Source organism: Mus pahari, chromosome 9 (genome assembly GCF_900095145.1).
Source record: "Mus pahari chromosome 9, PAHARI_EIJ_v1.1, whole genome shotgun sequence".
NCBI lineage: Eukaryota > Metazoa > Chordata > Mammalia > Rodentia > Muridae > Mus > Mus pahari.
Window position 1 is genome coordinate 44,240,995 of NC_034598.1, and position 18,905 is coordinate 44,259,899.

General features: G+C 55.6%; 2 protein-coding genes across 2 annotated transcripts in view; both read left to right on the forward strand.

Moving 5' to 3' along the window:
- Positions 1-240: 240 nt before the first annotated feature.
- Positions 241-3,560, forward strand: Bsg (basigin (Ok blood group); the record flags this gene model as incomplete). Its single annotated transcript, XM_021204992.2, has 7 exons — positions 241-598; positions 1,231-1,387; positions 1,616-1,698; positions 1,818-1,960; positions 2,201-2,483; positions 2,845-2,869; positions 3,089-3,560. Coding segments are annotated over 7 exons (1,113 nt in total), but the record flags the coding sequence as incomplete, so codon positions are not given.
- Positions 3,561-8,188: 4,628 nt separating this feature from the next.
- Positions 8,189-18,905, forward strand: part of Hcn2 (hyperpolarization activated cyclic nucleotide gated potassium and sodium channel 2) — a 20,359-nt gene continuing 9,642 nt past the window's right edge. Inside the window, exons 1-3 of the mRNA XM_021204355.2 lie at positions 8,189-8,768; positions 16,221-16,644; positions 17,962-18,123. Of these exons, the coding sequence (XP_021060014.1) occupies positions 8,218-8,768; positions 16,221-16,644; positions 17,962-18,123 (1,137 nt within the window). The 5' untranslated portion in view covers positions 8,189-8,217. The remainder of the gene's footprint in view (positions 8,769-16,220; positions 16,645-17,961; positions 18,124-18,905) is intronic.

Consider the following 18,905-nt stretch of genomic DNA (forward strand, 5'->3'; position numbering starts at 1 on the left):
CTGTATAGCCCTGGCTGTCCTGGAACTCACTTTGTAGACCAGGATGGCCTCGAACTCAGAAATCCGAGTGCCGGGTTTAAAGGCGTGCGCCACCACGCCTGGCCGCCCTTTGTGTTTTGTTGTCTACCTAACTTCATACTTCTCCCTGCAAGCAGAAAAGAAATGGAGTTTGTTGTGTTGTGTGGGCCCCCGTGGCAGGCCCTGGCAGCTGTCCTTGCTTGTAGTAATGGGTGCTAACCCTTTCCCATAGCTGGCTTCCTCAAAGCGCCACTGTCACAGGAGCGGTGGGCGGGGGGCAGCGTGGTCCTGCACTGTGAGGCTGTGGGCAGCCCCATCCCCGAGATCCAGTGGTGGTTTGAAGGGAATGATCCAAACGACAGCTGCTCCCAGCTCTGGGATGGTGCCCGGCTGGACCGTGTTCACATCCATGCCACCTACCGTCAGCATGCAGCCAGCTCGCTCTCTGTTGATGGGCTCACCGCAGAGGACACAGGCACTTACGAGTGCCGGGCCAGCAGTGACCCGGACCGCAACCACCTTACTCGGCCACCCAGGGTCAAGTGGGTCCGTGCCCAGGCGAGCGTGGTGGTCCTTGAACGTGAGTGGCCAGGGCACCTGTTTCTGTTTACCTCTCGTGCCACCCAACCCTGGCTCCCACTTTGTAGAACCAGATACTGCTCTGCCCTACCACTCATTGAGACTCACCTGGGTACCTGGGTGAGCTGGACACTCATCAGGGTCCTTGCTGGGTGCCAGTTGGCTCTGCCCCCTTCCAGGTGGGTCCTCGGCTCGCACCCCAGGACTGTGGTCTGCTGTGCACCGCCCTGACCTCCTGTCCTGCTCTGCTCCGTGCACCTGCTCCTGCCTCCCCTGCTTCCCCTGTCTCCCCTGTGATTGTCTGGCAGGAGTGGGGTCTGCTGCCCAAGTGTTCGCTCTGACTGTCTACTGCAAACCTGAAAATTCCAGCCAGACTTTGCAGAGCCTTCTGGGGGTTTAGTGTCCAATTCTGAGTGATGGTCAGATAACCGTGAGGGGACCACATGGCTGTGGGAGCAGCAGGCGGGGCTTGGGCAGCTGCATCTCTTACCTTGAAGTGGACTTGTACTGCGACATCAGCTTGCCTTAGACGTCTGGGGCTGTAGACTCCAGCCCCTGTGATTGCTAAAGCAGACCTCATCGGGTGGGCTGGCGATGATGCTGAGCGTAGACTCTTTCTCCCTGTGGCTTTAGCGGGCACCGTCCAAACCTCTATCCAGGAAGTCGACTCCAAGACCCAGCTTACCTGCTCTTTGAACAGCAGTGGCGTTGACATCCTTGGCCACCGCTGGATGAGAGGTGGCAAGGTACTGCAGGAAGACACTCTGCCCGACCTGCATATGCAGTACAAGTGAGTCCACAGTGCTTAGAGGACCTTGTCATGATGCTGTCCATGGGGAACTGCTTCCATCCTGATGTGTAGCAGTGCCAGGCTCCACACAGCTCTGGAGTGGCTGGATGGCCACCTGTGCAGCATGAGAGAGCCCAAGGCCCTGTGGTGTGCACAGAGAACCCTGGTGGGGAGGTGGCCACCGTGCCTTGGGAGTCCCTTACTTCACCGAGGCTCTGTCCCCTGCAGGGTGGACGCAGATGACCGCTCTGGGGTATATTCCTGCATCTTCCTTCCTGAGCCTGTGGGCAGAGGCGAGATCAATGTGGAGGGTAATCTGTGGGAGTGGTGGGGGAGGGCCAGGAGGTAGCTGGCGTGAAGGCCAGGGACTGGTGCTGGGGCTGAGAGCGGTCTACAATGTGCTTGGGCATCAGGGTTCTTGTCCTCACAGGGCCACCCAGGATCAAGGTCGGAAAGAAGTCAGAGCATTCCAGTGAGGGAGAGCTTGCAAAACTGGTCTGCAAGTCTGATGCGTCTCACCCTCCTATTACGGATTGGTTCTGGTTTAAGGCCTCTGACACTGGGGAAGAAGAGGTGAGGGCTGTGGGGCTAAGGACATGGAGCTTGAGTGGTGCCAAGGGCCAGGCTGCAGTGGGAGCATGGGGTTCTGAACATGGAGGTTGGGGGGCAGGGGCGGCAGAAGGGGCACCGGGTTCTAGGAATGGGAGTGGGAATAAGAGCATCAGAGGGGACACAGGAGGGGGCGCTTTGGTGTGGGGATCAAGGACAGTGAAGGACAGGCTCAGGCATGACGTGACAAGCCCCTCTCCCTAGTCCATCACCAATAGCACTGAAGCCAATGGCAAGTACCTGGTGGTGTCCACGCCGGAGAAGTCACAGCTGACCATCAGCAATCTCGACATAAATGTTGACCCTGGCACCTATGTGTGTAATGCCACCAACGCCAAGGGCAGTACTCGGGAAACCATCTCACTGCGTGTACGGAGCCGCATGGCAGCCCTCTGGCCCTTCCTAGGCATCGTGGCTGAGGTCCTGGTATTGGTTACTATCATCTTTATCTATGAGAAGAGGCGGAAGCCAGACCAGACCCTGGACGGTGAGCAGCCCTGGGTCTGGGTGACTGGGTGGGACGCCCTCAGTGTATCCACCTGGAGGAGAGTGGGGTCTGCTCGTAGCTCACCCTCCTCCTTCCTCCATCACTTGGCCACAAGCTGCTGTCCTCTGGGGAGCTCGCTCCCCTTGTAGCCCAGGCAGCCACTGTGAGGACTTAGGGCTGTGGGTGCCTCCAGCTGGACACCGCATGGCGAGCTGGGGTGGGATGTGTTGGCCTCACCATGTGTTGATCACCTGATGTACGATGACACTTATGCAGCATCATAAGGGTGGCAGTATGGGGCCAGGTTCACATAAGTGCTGACCCATATCTTTCTCTTTCATGTGGCTGCTCCTGATTGCAGAGGATGACCCTGGCGCCGCCCCACTGTAAGTCCAGCCACTGTGGGTTCTGGGGAACTGACTGTGTGTCCCATAGAAATGGGGGGAAGGCTCTGGGACTCAGTGTGTGTGTCCATCTTTCATGGGCCTCAGTGAGTTCAGGGAAGGTGGCTGGCTGGCTGCTGTTGAAATAATGGCCAGATCTCAGTGGGGTTGAGGCCAGCCCCGTGCCTGTCACGAGTGATGATCCCTTTTTTGTATCCTCAGGAAGGGCAGTGGAACTCACATGAACGACAAGGACAAGAATGTACGCCAGAGGAACGCCTCCTGAGTGGTGGGGCAGGTGGGGGAGGGGAGGTGCCGGGGCGCCTGACCCCAGGCCAGCATCTGCCTCCACTCCCGTGTCCCATCCTGTCCCGTCCTGAACCTACCCAACCCAACCTACCCAACCCAAGTGAAGACAGAGCCTCACCTTACAGAAGCCCGCCTGGGAGAAGCCAGCCACTTGTAGCCCCTGATTCTAATTTAATCTAAATGAGGTTTCTCTGCAGACAATCCATTCCTTAGGGGTTTATGTTTTTATTTTTCCTTCCCTTCTGAAGTATTGTCACTACAGCCCTGTGGAGTTGGGGAATGGGGCCTTGTCCTTGGTCAGGAGGGAAGGCTAGGGCATGCTCTGACTTACTGTTGGAGGGGGCTGGGCCTGCTGGAAACCCCCAAATAAAGACCTACCCCACCATGTGTGTGTCACTACTTGAAACTTCAGGACCCCATCTTAAAGGGAGAATGAGTGTTGAGGTCACATACAGAAGGGGTTGTTGATCAGCAGGGCCTAGGGCACGGGTAAGTGCGTGGTCCCTAGACCGGTGGATGTCAACCTTCCTAATGCTGTGGTCCTTTAATAGAGGATATCTGATGTGACCCCTTTGAAAAGCTTCTTCCACAGCACCCCCCCCCCAGGGGTCCTTAGAAGATGAACCTGCAGGTACAGCCTCAGTCCTCATGGGTGTCCAAGAAAGGCTGTCTCTGTAAAAAACACTGCTGACCATCACTGAGGTCCTGTACAGGCCTAGTACTGATCCAGCTGGTGGGCAACGACCCTCCAGGAGATGTGCTTGATGGTGGGAAGTGGACAGTTGGGGGACTTGCTGGTTTTAACTCTAAGTTTTGGGCAGGGGCCAGGAGGGGTGTGTGTAGTAGGTGGTGGTATAGTCTGGCTCCAGAGAGATGGGACCCAGAAGCCAGCTTTGATCCCAGCAGAGTACATCCCAGAGTGGTGGTAGTTAGGGGAGGGGAGTCTCTGGGGGATTGGCAGGCCTTTCTGAAGACCACTGAGGTAAAACAGTCCAGAGCAGGCCCTCTGCTCCAAGCCAAGGTAGTTCCTCGGACACCTCCCTGGCCTTCCAGCCACTAGAGGGTGCTGCACTTTAATCCACTGAGGAAACCGTGCCCTGGACCCAGCCAAATGGCTGGCTTATCTTTAGTACACACATGCAGCTGCATATATCTGGCACCTCACTGTCTTGTGGAGCTCTTAGGAGAACAGGAGGACCTAGATAAGGCTCAGAGTCAGCCCTGACTACACAAATGTCCGCATGGGCCTGTGTACAGAGAAGCCCAGGGCGACTACTCCCAGTAGTGGCTACCTCTGGTGTGTTTGGGGATCTGTCCAAATAAGGACACCCCCACCTCCGCAACTGCAGGTGCAGCCCCAGTCCTCATTGGCTCCCTTGGGGTCTCGAGGCAGGCACTGTGGCTGTAAGCCTGTGGGCCTTAACACCTGGAAGATGGCACAGGAAGTCACAGGAGTTTAGGAAGTAGTTCTATGTAGGGCTCACCTCCAGAGCAGTAATTCCCCCTTGAGAAGCAACGGGGCATATCCACATCTTTCAGGCCGCCCAGACAACCCAACCAAAGCAGATGGTCAAACGTGGCCATAGAGGCTTCTCAGTTCCTGAGATGAGATGGGTACAGGATCAACTTTGTACAAGGACAACAGGACAGCCTGGAAACCACAGGGACCTGAGATCCAGCCCCCAGCTGACAGGCAGAGACAAAGCCCAGGGCCTTTGTAAAACAAAGACTCATTGATGGGGCAGGATCCCACATGGACTCAGCAACTCTCTGATCACTTGTGCTCCAAGCAGACGTCTGTCAAACCCTCTCCAGCCCTTGATCCACCTACTCAGTGCTATCCTAGTCCATAAGGCAGTGTGCAAGTGAGCAGGAGGGCCAGACAGATTACATAGCAGCACTGAGGTTTGTAGAGGCCATCACTGTGAAGTCTCATAGATGGGGGCTCACCGTGAGCCAGCTTCTCCACACCCCAACTGGGGCCTGGGGGAGAAGCACCCAGGCAAACCTTAAGTGAGTAACGACAGGCCGGTGAAGTGACACACACCTATCAGGACTCTGCAAAGTGGGGTCAGAAGGATCAGTTCAAGGTCACCCTCAGCACATACTGACTTCTACAGCCTATGTCACATGAGCCCTTGTCTCCAAAAGACAAAATTAAAATACAGCCATCCTCCCTGGATGTGCATACGCCAGAGAAATTGAGACCCCAGGAAGATGTGTTTCCCCAACTAGTCTATCCCTTCCCTGGCCTGGTCTGGTTCTGACTCCATTCAAAATACCCCAGAATTGTGAATAGGAAATGACTGGTTAGTGTCAGGAGGGCAGGGAAGAGTCTAAAGGAGACCCTTGAAGCTAATGATTTGATCCCTAGGGTTATTGGGTTGCTGGTTTATTGGCTTGTTTTTCCAAAGGTCATGATGTGTATCTGTGTGTGGTGTGAGGAGCTATGGGGCTGAACTGAAGTTACAGGTGTGTATGACCATGCTCAGCCATCGATTACCTGATGGGCAGGGTCCCATCAAGCAGCACTAGTTAGTCTGCAGTTCACTATGAAGATCAGGCTGGCTCGGACTTAGAGATCTACCTGTCTCTAGCACTAGTTAGTCTGCAGTTCACTATGAAGATCAGGCTGGCTCGGACTTAGAGATCTACCCGTCTCTGCCTCCCAAAGGCTGGGTTGAAACTAGAAAGTAGAGAGGGCCCAGCAGTTTAAGAGCATTTATGGCTCTTGCAGGGGACCTAGGTTGGTTCCCAGAATCATTCACAGCTCTAAATTGCCCCAGCTCCAGGAGAATCCAACACCCTCTTCTGGCTTCGTTAAGGACCATGCTTGCATGTGGTGTACATACATACATACGAATAGAATGAGACAAATACATCTAAAAGACAAAAAAAAGTAGCTAAATAGGTAAATAAAGACAGCTCCTGAGGAATAACACCCAAGTGACCTCTGGCTTATGCACACGCACACACACACACACACACACACACACACACACACACACACAATCAGCCCTGAGCCAGTCACTTACTGAATATCAGGAAAAAAAGCTGATAATGAGATCTGACCAATAATGAGATCTGACGTCCCCTTCTGGTGCATCTGAAGCTATAGTGTACTTAAATTTAATAATAAATAAATCTTGAGAGGTAGAGGCTAGCAGGTTTCTGAGTTCGAGGCCAGCCTGGTGTACAGAGTGAGTTCCAGGACAGCCAGAGCTACACAGAGGAACCCTGTCTCTAAATAAATAAATAAATAAATAAATTCTTCTTGAAAGAAAAAAGAAAAAGAAAACACCTGGCTCATGGTAGCAAATCAACAAGATCCCCAAGTGCAGACACAGGCCAAGATCTCTGAGTCCTAGAATCCTTTGTGACCTCTGGGCTGGCTGGCAGAGCAGTCTCCTGGTATGGCAGATCCTCTGACAGCCAGTAGCCATGCTGCCTCCTCCCCTGCACTTAACCACAAGTCCTGGAGCTCTGACAACCTGCCCAGCTGACATCTTCCCAGGGTGAACATAAAAGATCCCCCTTCATCTGGAACAGGCATGTGCCCTGGGGCGGAGCAGTCTGGCACTGTCAACTGTGATGTTCAAAAGTGGAGGCCAGAGGGGTGCCAGGGGCAGCTCCAGAGTCCCCGGCGTCAGGGCAGCCCATCTGTGTCAGATGAAGACATGCAGCTGGCATGGCATATCCAACACCACGGGACACCTACCGTGAGCAGGCAGAAGTCATAGATAGCCCCATTCTTGAGACACTCAACCAATTTGGTATAGCTAATTCAGTATAAGGTCAGGTCAGAAACAGTGAAGGCTGTAGGGACCTTGATGACCCATAAAGGGCTGGAAGGGTCCAAAAGAAGCTAAGAGGGTCCCGGAAGATCTAAATGGGTCTAGAAGGGGTCCAGAAGCATTCAGGGGAGTTTGTAAAAGGTCAGAAGGATTTAAGTGAACTTAGGTTGGTCCAGGGAAATAAAGCAGAATCTAAGGATGCCCAGAGGGGATATAAGAAGGTCCCAAGAGTCCCCTGCATGAGAATTGTCTTCCCACCAGTTCACAGCTATCCTTCCCCTGTATTTCCTCCCTTCTCCCCAACCTCCTGTCATAAAATCCTCTCCACTCTTTGGTGAAGAAGGGTGGGAATCTAGAATCAGATCTAGTGTCACCTGGCTCCAGCCTCATCACATAGCCTCAGGCCACAGCCTTAGGACCCCCAGGAGCCAATGTCTCCCAGACCTGGGGTAAAGTGTAGAATGTAACTGATGCCTGAGTCATGGTGGCAGAGAGAGTAGGGGGCGGGTATATGTACAGAGGCAGAAGTTGAGCCAGGATCCCCTGGAGACCTCTAAGGACTAACTCACCTGGGATCCTCACTTTTTAAGGGAGAAGTCGCCAGAAGCCACAGGAGGTTCTAGCTACTGTTTTTGTTGCCTGACCGTGCCTCAGTTTCCCCACAAGTGGGGCTTGGAGATGGGCTGAGCTTAGAACCTAGAATGATCTCAGTCCTTCCCACAAATATTCGTAGGTTTCTGCCTTGAAGGCAGTGAAAGCGACAGAGCCAGGGATATGGTAGCCTCTGGAAACACACTTTTATTATGGAATCTGCCACCTTGAACCGAGAAAGGGGTTGGCACCCGCGGGGTGAGCGTCAGCGGTTGCCCCGCCCGTGGAGTCCTCGAGACCGCGGAGGAACCCCAGAGCGGACCAGGGCCTGGTCTGCATTGTGCGCCAAGGCAGGGGCCCGCCGGCTGGGTTCTGTGACCTTGGGTTCGTCCTTGGCCTCAGTTTCCCCTGGGGAACCGAGCCTGAGCGCATCTCCAAGGTCTCAAGGGGCTGACTGACCTTGGCCTGCCTGCTGGCCACAGCCTCAGTTTCCCCATCTATCCCTGTGTGGGGTGAGGGTGGCTCAGGTGGAGGCGGGGCTCCCGCCCCCGCCCCTCCCCCGCGAGCAAAGACTCCACCCCCGGCTCCGCCCTCCCTCGGGCTCGGCCGGCGGCGGCGGCGGCCGCTCCGCTCCGCACTGCCCGGCGCCGCCTCGCCATGGATGCGCGCGGGGGCGGCGGGCGGCCGGGCGATAGTCCGGGCACGACCCCTGCGCCGGGGCCGCCGCCACCGCCGCCGCCGCCCGCGCCCCCTCAGCCTCAGCCACCACCCGCGCCACCCCCGAACCCTACGACCCCCTCGCACCCGGAGTCGGCGGACGAGCCCGGCCCGCGCGCCCGGCTCTGCAGCCGCGACAGCTCCTGCACCCCTGGCGCGGCCAAGGGCGGCGCGAATGGCGAGTGCGGGCGCGGGGAGCCGCAGTGCAGCCCCGAGGGCCCCGCGCGCGGCCCCAAGGTTTCGTTCTCATGCCGCGGGGCGGCCTCGGGGCCCGCGGCGGCCGAGGAGGCGGGCAGCGAGGAGGCGGGCCCGGCGGGTGAGCCGCGCGGCAGCCAGGCTAGCTTCCTGCAGCGCCAATTCGGGGCGCTTCTGCAGCCCGGCGTCAACAAGTTCTCCCTGCGGATGTTCGGCAGCCAGAAGGCCGTGGAACGCGAGCAGGAACGCGTGAAGTCGGCGGGGGCCTGGATCATCCACCCCTACAGCGACTTCAGGTGCCGCCTCCGGGAGGGGCCCGTCCTTGGCGCGCCCGGGAGAGGGCGGGGCGCCACGTCCCGGATGGTGACCTCGGGGTGGTAGCATTTCAAGCCACCGGGCCAAGGATGGGAGGTAGTCCCCTCGCGGTGACCTCGGGCGCGACCCGGACCCGCCCCCGAGGGACCCTGGTGTGCAGAGGGTCCGCCCTTTTGGAGGCCTGGAGTGAGGGGGTCCTCGGCGCTCCCCCTCCCGCGCGCCCTAGTTGCAGTGGGCGAGAACCGCGGCCTCAGGGCCAGGGTCTGAGCGCACAGGGGTGGAGAGGACGAATAGAGGGGAACGTGGGTGCCCGTAGGCCGCGGAGCAGAAATGAGGGTGGAAGGATGGGTAGAAAGGAGAAAGGAAGAAAAAGGAAGAGGAAGAAAAAGAAGGGAAGGAAGGAAGGAAGAAATAAGGAAGGACGCACGGGAAAGGACGCGCTCGGGAGGCCTCGGGGAAGGGGTTATTAAGCGGGCGCCGCGCGTTCCCACGGTCTCCACTTGCGCCCGGGGCGGGCGCGTTCCGAGTACCCACACATCCCGGGTGTGTGGCTACGGACGTGGCCTGAGTTGGCTGCTGCGTGCAGCCAAAGGAGCTGGCGCAGGGCCATGACCCGAGTGTTTGCGTCTGTCTCTCCTTTCCGGGCGAGCTTGTGATGTGATGCCAGAGAGGGTCCTGGGGAGGCGTGTGTCGGCGGATCAAGGGGAGGCGTGTCCCTAGGGGTGTGGCTGGTGGGTCTCTAGAAGTACCTGTTGGGATGCTGGCTGTGCGCGCGCGTGTGTCCCGGGTGGGTGTACACCCGAGGGCCATAGGGAGAGCTGCGTGCAAGGGATGCAGGCTAATGCCCCTATCTGCGGTGACAATTAGGGTGCAGATTTGAAGACAGGATGCTTCCCTATCCCGAAAAACTGTAGCTTGAAGTTTCAGTACCACGGACAGCTCCGGGACCTGTGGCGGCTCCTACTTGTCCCTTCTCCAGTGCTTGATAATTGAGCAAATAGAGGCCCACGAACAACCTCCCTGAGATCAGAATGCCACCTTTACCAGGATCCTAGGTGTGGGGAAGATGCCCAGGGGTTAGGGCCAACAGGAATTGTTTTCAAATACCCTAGCCTGAGTGCCTTTATGCCCAGGTTACAGGTGGGGGCATAAGGCCACCCTTAGGCTTGGCTTCTTGTCTGCAGTCCTGATGTGTGGCTGGTTTGAAGGTGTGTGGGAATGGGAGGCTTTGAGAATAAACTGAGCTCCTACATTGGGGCCTTGTGGGTGCAAGTGCCTGCGGGGCCCTGTGCTGTGGCTGTGCTGTGGCTGCCATAGCCCTCAACTATGGAGAGATTCACAGGCCTGGAGAACCAGAGAAAACAGAAGTGGGAGCAAGGGTGCACCTGGGGTTAGAGGAGTCAGTGTGGCCATCAAATTTCAAAGCTGGCACCTGGGGCCACCCACCTTTCATGTCTGGGGACTTGTGGTCCTTCCAGAACTTTCTGATTAAATGTTGACCAAGATGGTCTCCAGAGCCTCTAGGGGCTGTTGGAAACACCAAGCGTGTTGTTGCCTGAAACATTGATTGATTGGTTTTGGCTATCCTGGGATGAAGCCCAAGTTATCCCTCTACTGATGAACCCTGCACACCCTCAGCCCACTTTCTACTTTTTGTTCTGAGACAGGATTTCACTGAGTTGCTCAGTGGCCTTGAATTGAGCATCCTCCTGCCTCAGTTTCCTGAGTAACTGGGATAACAGGTGTGTACCACTAAGCCCAACAGTATTAATTGAACATAAAGAAAAGAAGACAGCCGGGCTGTGGTGGCACACGCCTTTAATCCCAGCACTTGGGAGGCAGAGGCAGGTGGATTTCTAAGTTCGAGGCCAGCCTGGTATACAGAGTGAGTTCCAGGATAGCCAGGGCTACACAGAGAAACCCTGTCTCAAAAAACCAAAAGAGAAAAAAGAAAAAGAAAAAAGAAGATTCACCCCGAGGGTAGGAAAGTCATTCAGACATTATTATGCCCCAGGTGGGCAATATATATGCATATAATATGTGTATTTTTTAATTCCTTATGCAGAGCAGTGGGCAGGGACCTTCCATCCCTATCCAGAGGCTGGGCAGCTCCCCATGTTGGCTCAGTCCTGTGACTTGCCTGGCATCCGGATGGGACTTTGCTGGTCAGTGACTAGGTACTGGGCCTCCCTGCCCAGGCAGGAGGGAGAGGGGGAGCCATTGCAGGCACCAAGGGAGGCAGGGCTGTGGGATGTCAGGGCCCTTGGGTATCCGTTGCCTGTGACATGCAGTCCACAGGGACCCAGAGGAGCCAGGTTCTTGGCAGAATTCCGTTCTAGAGTCCCCTAGGACTCAGGGTGCCTGGAGATCACTTTAGGCCTTTCTGCCTCAACTTCTCAGGATCCCAGGAGGTTGTGGTGTGGGGGACGGGGACAAGTGTCTGATGTGTCTGTTCCAACAGTGCTCAGACAGCTAAAAGTGATTAGTATTTCAATCTTTATTCCATTTACATATTGTGTTTGGGGACAGACACCACGGTACCTATGTGTTGTTAGTCAGAAGGCAGGATGCAGAGCCAGCTCCCAGCCTACCTCGTGGGTCCTAGGAGCCAATCAGTTCATCGGGTTTGGTGTTAGGCGTTTTTATTCAATGAGCTATCTCATTGCTCCCAGGTTTTTTCCTTTAAAAAAAAAATAGGGGTGGTCCTGGGTCTCCTGATGCTCAGGCTTGTCTTAAGCTTACTCTAATGGAGGATGACCTTGAACTCCTGACCCTCCTGAGTGCTAGGGAGGAGGTAGGAATGTTCCACCATGCTCAGTTTCTGTGTTGTTGGAATTGTGACCCTGGCTTTGTGCATGTTAGGAGAGTGTGCTACCCACCAACATCCCAATTTGAGATCTCATTCTGTAGCCCAGGCTGACCTCCCACTTACAGCAATCCTCCTGCCTCATCCTCCCACGTGCTAGGATCACAGATGGTCACCACCTCACCCAGTTTTACCTGCTGCTTCTGAGCATCAGGCCCTGGCCCTGAGAAGGTTCATGGAGAAGCAAGTTTGAGGGTTCTTATGAGGAAGTGTTCCAGGCCTGAATGTCTGTGCTCAAGCTGGGAATCAGAGCAGCAGATACCCGGGGAAGGGAGAGGGGAGAGCCAGGCAGCCTCAGAAGCCCACAGACCCCGCCCAGATCTGTGGATGCTGGTTCTGAGCCTGCCACATCCTCCTCCACCCCCCACTTGATGGCCAGGGGTCAGTGTGAGGTCAGGATATTGGGTCCTGCATGTAAATCCCTGGAAATGTGCCCATTATCAAGGCTCTAGAATAAATCGCATTATCAGGGAGGATATGGGGTTTGGGCATGCACCTGCCTCCCAGATGGGAGTGTTGGGACCTGAAGCTCTCCATGCTATGAAAGAAGTCTCTGGAGAGGGCAAGGCCCTCTCTTCCTAGGACCTGCACTCCAAGGCTGTCACTTCAGGGTTTCCGGTGGAACCCTTCTCCTTGCCCTGGCCTAGTCTGCTTCCAATGTACACTCAAGTACAGTATCAGATCCCCACCCCCACTCAGCACCCTGGCATCATTCCTGAGTGTCACAGATTGTACTCTACCCGATCAGGCTGATATCTTCCACCCCTCCACCTCCACCTGGGAAGCCACACCCACACCCATGGTGAGTGGCCTCAGGGCCTTTTTACCAGCTGTTGTGACTGTCCGGGCACCACCTCTGCCTGAGACCATCAGCTCTCGAATGCCTGCCACCTTCAAGCAGCGTTCCCGAACACTGTACCCAAGCCCATCTCCCACACCCTGGCATCCAGCACAAATCCCACTTGATGGACATTCTCTCCTCAACCAACTCCCATAGGAGCGGGGTGTTGGGGAGCAGGTATGTATGTATGTGGCCATCTACATTTCCTGGTCACTTCATGTCCCTGGTGCTTGGTGTGTGGTGAACCTTTACACATGTGCGCACCTGGGACCTCAGCTGTCTTTGCACCAGGGTTTCCAACTCTAACCCTGACTCCTGCTCCGAGGACTCCAGTGGGCTCAGGCCCTGATCCTCTGTCAGAGCCTGGCATGGAATCCCTGACCTCTGGCCTCTAACCCATCCGGCTTGGCTTGGATCTGTGATCCCAGAGGGCTTTTGGCCACATCTCAGAACCGTCTGGAAGACGTGGCTGTCATTGTTGGTCTGTCCAGGCCTGACCATGGCTTTGAGGGCTCAGCTGTCGGCTCCTAGGATCCCAGCTGCTCTAAGTGGGGGGCGTGACCCATCCCAGAAGAGTCTAGCTAAGCGTGGTGGGTCTTTTCCGTGTTACCCATGGGCCTCAGAGCTCAGAACGGCTGCACAGCTGAGCAGGAACAAGGTTCATTTGGTGAGAGCTATCCAGACCTCACCTATGGGTGGGTGGGAGCTTAAACTGAGACTCAGCAAGGGAGACCTCTCTTGTCTCCCAATGAATCTTCCCTCTGACCCCTGAACTGGGTCCACCGCATGATACTGAGAGTCCTCGCAGAATTAGGCAGTCTTCAGGACTCACTGTTGTTATTGGGGGATTTATTTGTTTCGTTTGAGACAGAGTCTCATGTAGCCTATGCTGGCCTCCAACTCACTATGTAGCTAAGGATGTCTTCCAATTCTCTTACATCAACTTTTAGAGGGTTGGGAGGACAGGCATACAACTTTCAGAGGACTGACCTGTGCACAGATGTCCCTGAGGTCCCTGCTTGAGGCAGATAAGGCCTGGAGCCTCAGAGAAGGTGGGATGCACAGCCTGGGAGAAGAAATCAGAACTATGTCTGGTCCACCCACCATCCCAGGTCCTGTCTCCTCAAGCTTGGTGTCTGTCTCAGGGGCTTGGGGCTGGTGAGGTGGGGGGGGGGGAGGACCTCTGCATAGACCTAGGGATCTAGATGTGCCCGGCTTGTTTTCCCTTGGTGTGGGACTTCTGATCTTTTCCTTTCCTCTCCTGACTGTATCTGTGGGGACCAGGTTGACTGGTGAGGATGAGGGCCAGAGCCACGTGTGTTAGGGCAGGCAGGCCCCACCCTACCAGGGCAGCAAGGACAGCAACCACCTGTTCCCTCTCCTCAGGCCCTTGGGGGGAAAGCAGGCCATACCATGTGACCTGGAGATGCAGCCGCTGAGAGAGGTTCCTAGACAGGATGGCTGCGGGTAGAGAACAGGCCAGTCTGAGTCCTGGGCCCCACTTCCCTGTGAGCAAGCCTCAGTGGGAAGTTTGCCTGGTCCTGACCACCCCAGGAAGGGAAAAGAAGCTTGGGAGTGGCTTCAGCCTAGAAAGAGATGCCTGCTGTAGGTCTTCAGTTGATTCTAGGTCTCTCTGATGGGTTTGTTTGTTTGTTTGTTTGTTTGTTTTTTCGAGACAGGGTTTCTCTGTGTAGCTCTGGCTGTCCTGGAACTCACTTTGTAGACCAGGCTGGCCTCGAACTCAGAAATCCACCTGCCTCTGCCTCCAGAGTGCTGGGATTAAAGGCGTGCGCCACCACTGTCCGGCTTCTCTGATCATTTCTAAGCCTCCTCCCCCATCACCATTGACAGCCCCCATCCCCGGTGGTTTCTAGGTTCCCTTGGCAGTTTCTAGGCCCACCCTGAGTCGTTTTCAGCTTTCCACCGCCATAGGTGGCTGCTGTGTCCACCAATGGCGGTTTCTAGTCTCTGTTGACCTTTGTTTGGTTGCTCTTTCTTGGTTGTTTTACTCAATGGCTCTCTCTCCAAAGAGAAGGCAGACATCCTCAGCCCAGAGAGGAAGAGGTTGGCCCAGACTACACGGCAGATTCTGGAGACGGCAGTTCAGAGTGCCTATTGACGAACAGGATCTCTCGTCATGGTCTGAGCCACCGATGCTGCCTAGATCCATGCCCAGATTGAAAGTGGTTATTTATGGCTGAAAGAGGCCCTGCAGTGCTCTTGAAGAGAAGTGGGGGTTGCTTCCTCCTTGTCAGGCTCCTGGGGAGTCGGACCCCTCCCTCTGGTTCCTCGCACATGCACAGCCACCTCCCAGACAGAGCACACACACACACACACACACACACACACACACACACACGCACACACACGATTTACAGAGAAAAACCAACTTTAAATCTGTTATTTGATCTTGCTCCCAAGGTTAGATGATGTTATCCTGAGCTCTGGGCATCTTATCCCTACCAGGAGTGGTTGTGAGGGACATTACACACGGATAGAATGCCAGAGTCTACCCACTAAAGGGCTTCATCCCGTACCGGCTGAAGACAGAAGAACTTGTCCAAGGTCACTCGTGCATGGCAGGTGCCAGCACGGAGCTGAGCTGAGAGACACTGGGTGTTGCCAGCTGTTGGCTCACAGTCTGAGCTGCTGTAAATGCCCCAGTACAAATCACTTTTTAATTTTTTTTCTCTCTTCTTTGGACTGTTTCCTTGAGCTCGGTTCTCTGAAGTGCTGGTCGCCTGCTGGGCATGGTGTTTATAACTGTGCCCATGAAGTACAGGCCGGCAGAAGGAGCCAGCTCACAGGCCAGCTCTGAGACATCGGCTCCAGACACTGCACCCCTGACACGTCACTCCTTTGAGCTGATTCCGGCCAATACCCCAGGTTTCCTGATCTAAAAACAGTGGGCTCTGTGCCTGTGGGAAGCCCCAAATTCCAAGGGGTGGTGGCAGATCTCAAGGGGTATAAGGGGCTGATACTGTGTGCAGGGACACCCCTCCATTTTTGTTTGTTTGTTTGTTTGATTTAAGACAGGGGTCTCACTATGTATCCCTGGCTGTCCCAGAACTTGCTCTGTAGACCATGTTGGCCTTGAACTCACAGAGAGCCATCTGCCTCCTCCTCTCAAGTGCTGGGATGACATCTGTCTCCACCATACCTAGTTCTCCAAAGTGTTTCTTGAGGTGACCAGCTGTGCCCTATGAGAGCTGCGGCCTCACCATGGTGTGAACCGGCGGTAGCCCGACCCTGTGCCCGCCTGGCTCTCAGCCTCCCAGCCACACCCAGCAGCGTGCCCTCTCCCGGTCCCAGGCACTTCCATCCTTTCTGAAAGCCAGACTTGTGCCAGGCACATTGTCCCTCTTTGGTCATGTGAAGTGTTTGGTCTATTTTGAGCCTTCTCTGCGGTCTGGAGGTACCTTCAAGGCAAGGTCGGAGTGGGTCAGAGAGAGCGACCCTGGCTGCCTGGGGTCAGGAGGCTTCTCTGAGGAAGTCCTGTCCTTGTCATGCAGTAAGATCTGGAGTCCCAGAGGCTATGTTATGATCTGGGATCCCAGGAAAAGACCCCTGAGGGTTGGGGCTCCAGAAAGAGATCCCCTTAGGGCTGGGGTCCCAGACAGAGACCACCTTGGGTTAGGGGGTCCCAGAGGGAGACCACCCTGGGTTGAGGAAGAGGGCCCCACTGACACCAAGGCCAAGAGCTATGAGCATCCTGCCTCTCTCCAGGTTCTACTGGGACTTCACCATGCTGTTGTTCATGGTGGGAAATCTCATCATCATCCCTGTGGGCATCACTTTCTTCAAGGACGAGACTACCGCGCCCTGGATTGTCTTCAACGTGGTCTCGGACACTTTCTTCCTCATGGACTTGGTGCTGAACTTCCGCACCGGCATTGTTATTGAGGACAACACAGAGATCATCCTGGACCCCGAGAAGATAAAGAAAAAGTACCTGCGTACGTGGTTCGTGGTGGACTTCGTGTCATCCATCCCGGTGGACTACATCTTCCTCATCGTGGAGAAGGGAATCGACTCCGAGGTCTACAAGACGGCGCGTGCGCTGCGCATCGTGCGCTTTACCAAGATCCTCAGTCTGCTGCGGCTGCTGCGGCTATCACGGCTCATCCGATATATCCACCAGTGGGAAGAGGTGAGGGGCGGGGAGAGGACCAAGCGTGGGCAGAACCCCAGCAACGTGGTCATGAGTACCTTGCATCTGGGCAGGGTCAAGGCTACAATTGAAGCTAGGGCCACCAGAGGTGTGGAGTCTGAGGATGCTGGGCTTGGGGTGTTGGCGGGGCCTGACTCGACAGGGCAGGAGCATGGTCACGGGATGTTGGAGACTAAGACTAGGGACTGAAGATGAGGCCTTGGGTGTGGGAGCGAAACCTCAAGCTTGGGTGGGACTAAAGTCTATTCTGTGGGAGGAGCCAATGATCTGAGGGTGGGACTTTGGGGAGGGTGGGGCCATGGTGTTAGGACCAGAGCTTTGACTTGGAGTGCAGTTGGGAGACATTTACACCACTGCTCTGGGCGTGGGGTCTTGCCACAAGAAACAGATGGGATCTATAGGTCTAGGGCTTTGGGGTGTAGCTGGGTCAAAACTACAGGGAGAGAACCTCACTCTGGGGCAGGGCCCACATGGCTGCGGATTCCGCCAAGGCGGGGCTTTGGGTTGTGGGTGTGGCCAAGGCTGAGGCCCTCTATCAGGAACTAAGATAGGTTTCAGAGTCAAAGCTGTAGAGTGGGACCTTGAGTGCCACCAGTGGGGGAGCAAGACTTTAAGGAGGAACTGGCCGGGGCATTGGGCAGGACCCTTACAATTAGAGCCTTAAGGGAAGTGGGGGAGGGGGCGCCAGGTATGTCTGGGATAGAGGCCCAGGGTGGGATCCCAGGGAAGTGTGCCAGGTCTGTAACGGGGTCGGGGGTAGGTGGGAGGGTGCTTGTTATTAGATGGGAGATGAGGGACAGGGTGGGGGACAGCTCACACGTGGTTATAGGTTCAGAAGCTCGGCTGTTGGACAGAGAGTCTTGGGGGCCCATGGAACCCCTACCCTATGGAGTCATAGAGCTAGGACCTTCAGGATACTCGGATTTGGGGAGAACTTTAGACAGTCTCACCAAGTGTTGCCGTGCTTCCTCCTATGCCCTGGAAGATGTGGGACAGAGGACTAAGATTTCTCCGGTTACCTACTCCCGAATTCAAGATCTCAGCCCTGAATCTGACCCGTTCCTGATTCTGCGACCATTAGGAGGAACTTAGAGGGGCTGGCATGTGGGGACAGGCCTTGGGCAGGATGGGGAAGGTTATCCGGACAGGTCATGGGTGAGACAGAAGTAGCTGGGAAAGGGTAGAGAGACTTCACTGACCTTGGACGGAGGGGCACAGGATTCAGTAGGCAGCAGTTGGGATTCTGGGATAGATGTTGGGAGGGCCTGGGACTCTCATGGTCACACGCCCTCTCAGATTTTCCACATGACCTACGACCTGGCAAGTGCAGTGATGCGCATCTGTAACCTGATCAGCATGATGCTCCTGCTCTGCCACTGGGACGGCTGCCTGCAGTTCCTGGTGCCCATGCTGCAAGACTTCCCCAGTGACTGCTGGGTGTCCATCAACAACATGGTGGTAAGTGCTCCCTGGCAGAGTCCATGCGCACAAGCGCCCCCCCCCCCCGGGGACAGTGCAGCTCCCAGTTGCCCTTGTGCCCTGCAACTGCTAGGACTGCCCAAGGTGCTCTACAGGCAGCAAAGCACCCACCTGCTATGATAGCTCATGGGATTCCGCCAAGGTGGGGCTTTGGGTTGTGGGTGTGGCCAAGGCCGAGGACCTCTATCAGGAACTAAGATGGGTTTCTTAGGGTAGAGTCAAAGCTATAGAGTGGGGCCTTGAGTGCCACCAGTGGGGGAGCAAGGCTGTGAGGAGGAACTAGCCGGGGCATTGGGCAGGATCCTTATGATTAGAGCCTTAAGGGAAGTGGGAGAGCGCCCCACTAGTCACCCCCAGAGACAGTGGCCCTTGTGAGCACTTGCCCCTGTACCCAATATTTGCCCATGCCCCTTGGGATCCTTCAGCCCACATGTCTTAGTATCTGACTCCTGCCAGCATACCTGGGGCCTCCTGAGACAGCTCAGCAGCTATTTTTCCATGTCACACAGATATACTGCTTGGCATCTTCTTACTATAAAAATGTTTTACTTTAAATTTTTTTTTTTATTATTTTAAAGCTAGGCATGGTAGCATATGCCTTTAATCTCAGCCCTCAGGAGACAGAGGTAGGCAGATCTCTGTGCATTTTAGGCCAGCCTGGACTACAGAGCTAGTTCCAGGGCAGCCAGGGCTACACAAGGAAATCCTGTCTTGAAAAACCAAACCAGGGCTGGTGAGATGGCTCAGTGGGTAAGAGCACC